We start from the raw sequence: 11,297 nt of genomic DNA on the forward strand, positions 1-11,297 counted from the left end.
TATTGGGCTTTAATGTTGCATATTTAATACTCCGCACGGCTTTTTAAAGCTGACCATGCACTGTCCTTTATGCTAAAAAGCAGCTTTGTTTTAACATAGACGACAGCATGCATGCTGGAACATTGAAAATGTTCGCTTTCCTTCATGCCTATAACTCCATACGCATCTGGATTTTCTCAACAGTTTTGGTATTCAAACAGTGCAAACTTAAAAGCATTATAATCAAAAGTTAATCAAGTTAGTTTAGATTTGGTGAACTATTTTTTAAAGTTAGATTTATCATTTCCCATTTAATTTTAAGCAGAAGAGTGCCTTATTCGTGTAAATTGCAATTGATACAGTTAGCACTTGGATTTTAGATTGTAATACATGTAATCTTTTCATGAGAACATTTTAGAGTAGATTCTTAAATAGCCTTATCCTAGCACCTGGACTAAAGCTTCTACTAATGCTTTTAATACTTTTTTATTTGTCATTACTGTAAGTTAACCATCAATTTGCATGTTTGTTTCTGCTTTTTCCCTTTCTAGTTTTGTAGTGAAGTTTAAAATGCAGGTTGCATAATTCAATGCATGCATTAGAATATGTACGCAGCGCTTATTCACTTGTCAGTAAATGTTCACTGCAGCTTTGGATCTTGCTAAGAGTTAATTTGCACCTTAAAGCCTCTAGTACAAGTAATGCTTTGATGCATGCTAGTGTCAGCAAAACTGAATTGTTCTATATCTGTCACAGGGTCAGCATCAATCTCTTCGATAATGAGCTGCAATAAAAGTATTGATGAAGCTCACATCCCTCCTCCTGTTCCACCACGTAGGCGACCTGAATCAGCCCCAGCAGAATCCTCCCCGTCCAAGGTAAGCTAACTAAAACATTATATCAATATTATCTACTTGGCAATATGAAAGATTGCCCAAGTATGTCCTATCCACAAAAAACAGGCCAATTACTCTTTATCAGCCTCCTCCAAATCATTAGTAAAATGATGGAAGAAGTCATCAATAGTGCCATAAAGCAACACCTACTCACCAGTAACCCCACTGGTGCTCAGTTTGGGTTCTGCCAGAACTGCTTGGCTCCAGACATGGACATGAGCTGAACGCCAGAGGAGAGGTGAGAGTAATTGCCCACGACATCGAGCCACCATTCGACTGAGTATGGCATCAAGGAGCCCTAGCAAAACTTAGGTCAGTTGGGGGGAAGGGAGTCAAAGAAAAAAACCATCCAGTGGCTGGAGTCATACCTAACACAAACAAACATGGTTGTGGTTGTTGGAGGCCAATCATCACAGCCCCAGGACATTGCTGTCCTGTCCTCACGGAAGTGTCCTCGGCCCAACCATCTTCAGTTGTTTCATCAATGACCCTCCCTCTAACATGAGATCAGGAGTGGGGCTGACAATTCCACAATGTTGAGCTCCATTCATAACTCCTCCAATAATGAATTTGCCTCCAGAAGGACTTGGATGACATCCAGACATGGGCTGATAAGTAGCAAGTAACATTCATGCCGCATATGTGCCTGCTAACGACCACCTCACAGGACAAAGCTCAGCCATCTACCCTGACTTCAATGGCACTACCATTGCTGAGTCCCCCCCATCATCAACATCTTGTGGGTCACCATTGACGAGAAGCTGAATTAGACCAGCAATATCAACACCATGGCTACAAAAGCAGGGTAGAGGCCGGCTCGCCTGACCCTTCAAAGTCACTGTACCATTTACATTGCTCAAGTAAGGAGTGCAATAGAATACTTGATTCTCGTCTGGATGGGTATAGCTGCAGCAACACTGAAGAGGCTCAACGTCATCCAGCTCAGAGCAGTTCTTTGGCTGAATACCCACCACTTCCATCAGTGGCATACTGTGGCTGCAGTATGTACGATCTACAGGATTCACTGCAGCAACTTGCCACAGTTACTTCAACAGCACTTCTCTCCCTTGTGACCTCTACCACCAGGACAAGCAGCAATGCCATGGGAACATCATCACCCCCAAATTCTCCTCCAAGACACACACCATCCTGACTTGGATGTATGTTGGTGTTAATTCATCATTGCTAGCGAAATATCCTGGAATTCCCTACCTAACACCATCGTGGGAGCATCATCACCATAAGGACTATAGCGGTTGAAGAAGGCCCACAACCACCTCAGGGCAACTAGGGGTGGGCAACAAATGCAGCCTTATCAACGTCACTCACGTCCTGAGAACAAATATAAAAAAAACACAACTTGTATCTATAAAGCAATCCTAAAAATGGAGAAACATCCCAAGATACTTCACGGAACTACAAGGGGAAGAGAGGAAATGTGTGACAAGATAACACTTTTTTTAAATGCAGGGTACCGCCAGTAAAGAACTTGCATTTGTACAGTATCTTACCATGTCCTCAGGATGTTCCAAAGTGCTTCACTGCCAGTGGATTACTTTTGAAAATCAGTCACTTGTTGTTATGTAGGCAAATGCAGCAGCCAAGTTTCACACAGCAAGGTCCCACAAAAAGCAAATGCATTATAGAGTTTTTGTTGGTGGTATTGGTTGAGGGAGGAATGTTGGTCAGGACACTGGAGAAACTCTCTGCTCTGCTTGGAATAATACTATGGCATCTTATGAGTCCACCTGAGAGGGCAGACTGGGCCTCAGTTGACATCTCATCCAAATGAAGGCATCCCTGACAATGCAGCACTTCCTTTGTACTGCACTGAAGTGTTGGCCTAGATTACGTGCTCAAGTCCTGGAGGTGGGCTTGAACCAATGTCCTTCTGACTCGGAGGTGAGAGTGCTACCAGTTGAACTGAGCTGACACTAAATTACCTGGAGTACAGTATTAGACTTCCTGACTTGGTGTCACAGGTTTTGAATATCAGCCTCAACCACCATCCAGACTCGTCATGTCATTTTTCTTTATAGCTGAGGTACTGGCTAAACCCCTTCTGTTTGAAGCAAAGGAAAGCTGTGCATACCAGGCCTGATCTGCAAAACACATCTTTTGTCAGTTAATCACAGTGTTTGACAATTGGAGAAACCTGCAACCCAGACGGTACCGTGCCACCCGATCTATATGTGTTCATGTATATGTGTGTGAGAGCTATGTGACCTGCTATACGTCGTCAAATGGAACTAAGTACTGGAAAACAAAACTGTGCAACAATTTCTTTATCATTGAGATTGTCAAACAACACAGGTGCCCCTTGTTTTCGGTATGAAAATGATTCTTGATGCATGTGCCATTTATACTTAATTCAGGCCAGAGCCTTTATGGTCAGATCACATCCCAAAATAGGATCTACCTGACCAAGTGAGCTGGATGGGCTCAATAGCCACTTAACTTTTCTGCATTCTTGTGTTCCTTTTATTGAGATATTCAAATGTGCATTCTGTTTCATAGCATGTTGTATTATGTATGGATATTTATGTCAATGGAAACATGTATTCAATTCACTGAGGCTAAAATAGACTCAACCCGTAGAACAATAGAAAGTCCTGGTCAGCCTATAAATTTCAGTAATTGTGCTAAATAAAGGGAAAAGGGGCTGTTCTCTTAGCTTTCAAATGAATTACTATTTGATCAGTAGTTTCTCCAATTCCTTTCTGATTACGAGTCCAATTTTTTAAGGAATGCATATATCACTGTTAATTCAGGCATCTGTATTTTAACACTTGCTGAAGAATTAATGACTTTGGAAATAATGATGATTCTCAAGGTTATTAAGTTGGTGAATCAGTTTAACATCCTTACTTTTATCTGTTTCAGATCAAGTCAAAACATTTGGACAGCCCGCCTGCGATTCCACCCCGTCAACCCACAGCTAAGGTTTACTCACCTCGGTACCCATTGTCAGAGAGGTCATCCATATCAGAACCTCCTGACAGCCCTCCCAGCTTGCCACCCCGAGAGCCTGTACGAACACCAGATGTATTTCCAGGCTCACCTTTGCCTCTGCAGCCTCCTCCCCTGGGTAGAAAAACTGAGCTCCCCAACACTTTCTTCCCTAATTCCCCTACACCCTTTACTTCACCTCTTCCTCAAACGCCTTCTCCACTTGGAATGCGCAGGCACTTACCATCACCTCCTTTGCCACAAGATATTGATGGTGGCACCACTGCTGGACCACCCGTTCCACCAAGACAGAGCTCCACATCTCAAACAATTCCAAAGCTTCCGCCAAAAACGTACAAAAGGGAGCATACGCATCCATCATTCCATCGAGATGGACCACCACTGCTGGAAAATGCCCACTCCTCTTAGCTGTAAAGTATTTTCCTTAAACACTACAGACTCCTGGACACTGCTGAGGTTGCAGCATGGGGATTGCAAATGTTTTAGGCTGTGAGAATACTGTTAATGCCTGGATTGGTAAGTTTTTATCACTTCTGACATGGACCAGAGTTTCCATCAATTTGCCTTCTGTGTTTGCATTCAGGCAATGGGAAATAAACTGAACAGTTGCACCTAAAAACTGGACCACGTTGACTTTGTCAGTAACTGAGAATGCAATTGTCAGTTTGCTGTACCAGCGATAAACTCTCATCGACAATGAAAAGTGGATACTTAATATCAACCAGCCGGCAGGAGGTTTCTTAGAGGAAAAAGTGGTTTGCACCTTCAACCTAAAACACAGGATTGATGTTTCACGTGATCATGCTTTGTTTAAATACTTTTAAGTGTATCAAAAAGGGGGCTTCTGGAAATGCATTTTTGGTATCTATACTAACGAGCAAATATTTGCTCTGCACAGTAATTGTAAAACTTTTTGTTTGTTGAAATATGGGTACCTGCTACACCAAAGAGGCACATTCTTTGTGGAGACTGATTCAAGAACCAGTCCTACAAGAGAGATCCTTCAATGAGAATGTAGCACCCATCTTCATTAGACAAAGGAAAACATTCATCTGATGTTATTACTGTGTAAAACAAAATGAATTTAACCCAGGTGCAGCAAAATGTGGAAACTAGTGATGTCTGCATTTACATCTTCAATGAGCTTTGCCATTATTTCATTCTCTTAAATGTGCATTTACTGACTTTTTAAAGTCTAGAGATAACCCATGTCATAACATCACTGCAGTGTCTGAAGTTCTTGGAATGCAGAATGTATTAGAAAGCCATACTTTTAAGAACATTATACGCTGTAACGGTTTAATCTGGCAATGTGGAAATCTGGATTTGTTTCAAAATAACCAATTGGACAGCTGGATTTTTGTTTTATTTCATTGGATATGATAAAGCTAAACTATTTATTCAGATGAGCAAATGTTCCCATACTTTACGCCAGGTTAAATTGCTGTAGGGTATTGAGGTAAAGAAGGTTAGAGCCAGAGCTAAATAGTACATGTTAATGCCCATACATACTACTTGTTAACTTCAATCATGGATTAAGCAAAGTGAACAAACTAGAATCAAGTTTGTAGAGACCAAGTGGTATTGAACTGCCTTATGATGCTTCTTGTAAGTGGGACCGCGGTGTACTTTTTACAGTTACTTGTGATAAAGGGGCAATGTTGCATTCGTGAATAGGGCTTGGGTGGGGTGAGCATTGACTCTGAGGTTGATTGACATAGACCATAGAGCATATAACACTAGTGCAGTATTAGAAGAGAATAGTATGAAATTTATCCGTGGTATATAAAGTTCCAAAAGCCACGTGACAATAAAATCAAAGATACAGCATAAGAGCATTGGACTGTACAGATGACCATGTATTGGTCAGCCCACACAGTGCAAACCAGGTGTTTTCTGTTAATATTGTAGTGGTTGATCCCAGCCCTATTCGTTAGCCTGAAAAACAAGTTTTACAAGTAAGGAAGTTTTTCAGGCATTGGTCCATACATAGATCCTCTTCTTTCCCTAAAAAATATACCATCTCTTTTTGTTGGCTTATCTTTACTATAGCATAACATTTCAAAAACACAAAGCTTCATAATTTAGTCAGAATTATCCATTCTTCTCGAAGGCATTGGTTTGAAATCAAATGAGTTTGATTATTATTCATAGCATGTTCCAGAGACCCATAAAAATGCCAACTAATTTCTGTTGCAACTGTGTGTCATTTGCCTGCAATTTACCTGGTACCAAAAGGTGTCACTAATTCCTGATTTTGTTTTCCCAATAGTATTAAATCCATCCATTATGGCCCAGGAAACAGGGATGCAAGGCTTTTAAAGTAGGACCTATTACATCTTAAATGAGCAATGGTAGATGTAGCACATGACCTAATAGCAAACCTTTAGCAGATTGAAGGTTAGGTCTTAATCCTGAACTCTGATGTTTATAAATACAGATCTGAGCAAGATAAAAAGCATATGTTGGTCCAAAATGTACTCGTGTTATGATTTGGGTTATCCATAAGTCTTCATTCCAGTAGCTTACATTTGTGATTTAAATAGATACACCTTATGCATGCTCATTTTAAAATAAATCACTTTATTGCCACTACTATAAATAAATTCACCTATCACTATTAAATATACTGTACTTCATATTGGTAGGTTATTATGCATTACTCAAAATATTTCGGCAGCGCATATGGGACAGCCAAACAACATTAAAACGCCATCATTTCAGCAGACCATTTTAAGCACTTTGACATATCAGTGGCTATACTGTTTCAGTTAACCTATTGATAGGGCTGCCAAATATAAACTGTTATGGGTATTTTTACAATATCTAGTCCTGAGAAAAGGCTTAATTGGCCTTAAATTTAAAAAAAATTAAGCAAGAAGAGTTTAGCTTATGGTTTCTTTGATCCTGTAAATTTGAAAAATGCTGGGGGGGTGGTGGGGAGTAAAATGCAGAATGGCTTTAGTGAAAAATTTGATATTTACACAATTGTATTCGTGTTGAGCTAAACAAGTCTTAAACTGCTTGATCTTTGTTAGCATGATATAAAAAACATTAATGCTGTATCACAAAAGCATCATACTTAAGCCCATTAACCCAGTAGTTTTGGACGTAAATTATAAAGTATTTTTAGCTTCATTAATGCCAATGTCCTTGAGAAACCTTTGTATATTGTCATTGGGTCAAGATTTGTTGTATCTCTGCCAGTTGATATTTTTCTCTTGACCCTGTGGAGTGTTTATTGGATCTTTTAAGTCTGGCAAGACACTTAAACCACATGTGAATTTTAAGCATGCTGTTTAAGTTGAACAATGATGCCACTGTGAAAGGCAGTGAGTGCACAGAAAGCTGAACTTGGGGCATAATTTTAATAGTGTTCAAAGGGAGACTTCAATGAAAAATATGTGAGGGGTGGGGGGGCGACATTGCGGATCAGACACTTTCATTTTCAGGGTTACATACCAGTTGGAAAACGCCATTACCAATGTGCAGTTCGGTTTGTACTGTTAATGTCAATTAGTTGTGGTTAAGCAAATGAGAAAAAGCACTTGAAAAATATATTCCCTAATAATGCACGCTTGGCTGTCTGTGGGCTGGAATCCATAGTTGTCATCTAGACTGCAGCTGACTAAAGAGGCAGTGTCCATATCTGTACATCTTGTGTAAACTGTTCAAATTATATCCATGAAAGTTACTTTAAGTACATGTCAGTCAGCATGGTAAATGTCTTTAACTTCAAAGTTCAGATTTGATGTAATTTTAATGGACCTATTCAAAGTTGGTAGATTTTTTTCTGTACTGCCGACTTTTTTTTCCTTCAAATTTTATGTTCCTTGACATTGACCACATAAAGATGGGATAAGAAAACAAAGTGTAATTGCTTTTTAAAAAAATAATCCAACTACATATGTCTGCAAAAGGTATAATGTCTCCTTAAAAACGCATTGACTTTCATAATGTAATTTGTGAAGAGATAGGAACAGGAGTGGGCCATTCAGCCCTTCGAGCCTGTTCCACTATTCAACCAGATCATGGCTGATCTGTACTTCAATCCCATTTACCCGCCTTTGCTCCATATCCCTCTTGAGGAATAGCAAACTGAATGAGTCTTCTTCCATCGAAGAAGAAATTGCAGCAAGTCACAGCACCAAGGCTGGTGACCTTTGATGTGTAAAAAGCTAAGATTCACCCTGAGTGATTTAGTTTGGAACTTCCTAGGTTATAAATGAAGTCATTTAACCTGTGACTGAATGTGTAGTGATGTGCCCTGTACTGTTTGTGCCAGACGCATGTCAGTTTTAGTAGCTGCCAAATGTGCCTTTTTATTACGTCTCAATTTTCTTTTCTGACCTTTTGAACTGATTTTTTTTCTTAATCTTTTTTGTTTTTGAACTGGGGTGGGGGATGTATTTCTGGTTATATGCACCAGAAAACAAACCATTCAGCTATAAACGTAAAATGTACATATCAGTGGTGAAATTATATGTGTATATATGTAATGCATTTGTTTTAATGGCATGGTTATTTGTAGCTATGATTATATGTGGACATTAGGTGAAGATGACCAGATTTAACAACAAAGTGATAATCTTTCCTGGCACATCTAATATGACCTGTGTACTTTAACCATGCCTGTAGAACTTTGTATTCTATGTTAGGAGTAACAGTATTCATTTTGCATTTAAGTATAATAATTGCTGTCTTTTCCTTGTATTGATTACAGTGAGAAGTAATGTTCAGAAAGAATGGGAGCAAGTATATAATTACTAAGCAACATTTGGCTTACAAAATAGGAGCCAGAGAAAATGTACACAATAACAAAATAAAATTGTTTTTGCCTTACGAACTTTCATCCAAAGTGTATTAGACTGACTTTTTTTTTAATGTATTGCACCAGGATATTTTGTTTCTTTCCTGGGATAATTATTTTTAAGGAAATCCTAAGTCTTATTTTTTTTTCAACTGGTATGTAAATCCTAGAATGGTTTGCAATGGGAGTTTTTGCAGTCGCCTAATTTTTGTGTGTAATTGGGTTTTATTCTTTTTAAATGGTTATGTTAAATTTCCAGGTGTCAAATGTTCTGTTTTTCCTTTTAATTTATATAAAAAAAGAAAGCTGCATATTAAAAGTCTTTGAAACCTGTTATTAGTGTTTTCATTTTTAATTTTAAGTAATTATTTTAGTCTCTCTTTAATCCAGGGTAATAAGAATCAATGTTTCTCTTTTATATGCTAAGTTTTAGAACAGCAGAAGGTATATGTCTTCAAAGAGTAGTATTAAATATGTAAAATTGATTGCAATTGAAAAGCTCCAAATGTTTCATGGAGAAATAGTCCTTTGTATAAGGACCTGTTTGTTGATGTTTTGTTTGACAGCTTTGAAGTTTTAAAAATAGGCACTGCTTTTACCAACAAAGGACTATGTTAATAGTTGTTAAGTGGGCTGAAAGGCACTATAAATTACTTGAATACTTATTGTCATACTTAGCCACTTAGTTTAAGATATATGTGGTCACAATCATTTGTCTCATCTTTGAGACCAGTCAAAGAATTACCAAGGAATTTTTGTTTTCCAAAAGACAAAAATCACCCAGCCAATCATATTGAACAGGTCCTTTTCTAACATAACAATAGAGAAGTTACAAATGCCCTAGGTTCTGGACAGTGTTAAACTCCATATTGATTTTTATATTAATATTGCTTACTGGTTCAACATCTTACAGTTCAGATGCCCTTTTTCCCATTATTGAAGCTGCTTTCTTTTACTTCATTGTTTAATCAGAGCAGATACAGGTGAGGAGTAAATAAGAATTTAAACTAATGTAAATAATCACTCACCCAAATATAAGGTCCATAGAAGAGATTTAAATGAAGATGGCGTCGTAAACAATAAAATGTTGACATATACAAAAAAGCTTGTGGTGTATACAAAATGGCGGGTAGCTAAACATGTGCCTTTTCAGAAAGTCCAAAAAAAAGTCCAGGGTTTTCCCTACTTCGCCGCAAGGGCTACTATCCACGCCGATTGGCCCAGCATTGTCGCGTGACCAACGTGTGTGTGAAGGTACATTCCATACACAAAAAAAAGAGCCACTACATGGTAATATATTTTTTTATATAAATATATATAAAGACTGGGGTAGATTTTCCGCTAGTTAATGCCAGTAACGTCAGCGCAATCTGGGCGGAATTGGTCGAACCAGCACAAAGATCGTGGAACTTTAAACGTAAGTGAGTTATACCCAAAAACCACTTATGCCCATGTTTTCCACAATCTTTTATGTTTTAAGATTCATTTCACCCGCATCAGACACTGTCCACAAAACTGGCCATGATCCCAGATCGCGATTCCGCCGATTGTGCAAGTTAGAGAAGGCTCCACAAATTGTGCTCATTTTCAATGGCACACAAATGCTAGTAGGCACGTTATAAAAGTTTTTTCATCATATCAAACAATATTTAATTTACTAAGAAACTCATTCGTTCACCACTATTAAATGGTTCAGAATAGTTATTTAACATCATTTTCAGTGATTTTAAATCAGCTTACAGATGGAGGACTGGATACTCATTAAAAATGCTTATTTTTGATGAACCCATTTTTAGCTGTATTACTAAAATTGCACCAGGTTACCATTCTTAAATACATCAAGGAATACCTTGAAATGGAAAGAAAAATAAATGATTACATTCTATTACACTGCCCAATTGCGCTGGTTTGTGGAAGATTTTACATTTGTATTTATGCAAATAAATTTTAGTGGAAACTTGAACTGTAACCTAACCAGCGCAATTTCCCGATTGCACCCAAAGCAGAAACTCTACTTCGCAGTCTTCTACTTTCTCTCACACACTTTCCATTTTTATGCTCGTATTGCTTTGTCCATTTTTGTTTCTTCTGTGTCCCCTCTTGTATGGTTACCACACGTTCCTTTATTGATGCACTCAATATCTATTTTGAAACCTGGGGCATGTGGGAAGATGGGAGGCTGCATATACCAAGTGGGTATGGAGAAGTGCTCTGGGTCAGCCCAGAGGAACTGGGGGACTGCAGGAGGAAGCAAGAGGTGAGAGGAAAGGGCAACAGACAGAAAAAATTGGAGAAGAGCTGGAGTAATTTTGGGGAAGGTGTATGAAAACATTGGCTTTGGGAACAACTCTCCCCTGCCAAAAGTTATACCTGACTAACCTGGGTCAGAAGTTAGAATATTGCATCCAGTTTTGGATGTCTTATTTTAGGAAGGATGTCAGGGGATTCACAGAAAAGATACCAAGGGATGAGAGGTTTCAGTTATGAGGAGACACTACAGAAACTGCTGCTCTTTTCATTCCAACAGGAAGGTTAAGCCAATCTGATAGATGTATTCAAAATTGAGGTTTTGATAAAGTAAGTCAGGAAAAACTATTTCCATTGGTTGGCAAGTCGGTAAATTTAAGATCATCAAAACAATG

The 11,297-nt window shown here is 38.5% G+C and overlaps 1 protein-coding gene across 2 annotated transcripts in view; it reads left to right on the top strand.

Moving 5' to 3' along the window:
* Nucleotides 1-8,989, top strand: part of LOC137324688 (son of sevenless homolog 1) — a 246,303-nt gene extending 237,314 nt beyond the window's left edge. For both annotated transcript variants that reach the window (XM_067989282.1, XM_067989283.1), the window contains 2 exons: nt 736-857; nt 3,759-8,989. In XM_067989282.1, the coding sequence (XP_067845383.1) occupies nt 736-857; nt 3,759-4,253 (617 nt within the window). In that variant the 3' untranslated portion in view covers nt 4,254-8,989. The remainder of the gene's footprint in view (nt 1-735; nt 858-3,758) is intronic.
* Nucleotides 8,990-11,297: the final 2,308 nt, after the last annotated feature.

The sequence above is a fragment of the Heptranchias perlo genome, chromosome 8, assembly GCF_035084215.1.
Source record: "Heptranchias perlo isolate sHepPer1 chromosome 8, sHepPer1.hap1, whole genome shotgun sequence".
NCBI classification, from domain to species: Eukaryota; Metazoa; Chordata; class Chondrichthyes; order Hexanchiformes; family Hexanchidae; genus Heptranchias; species Heptranchias perlo.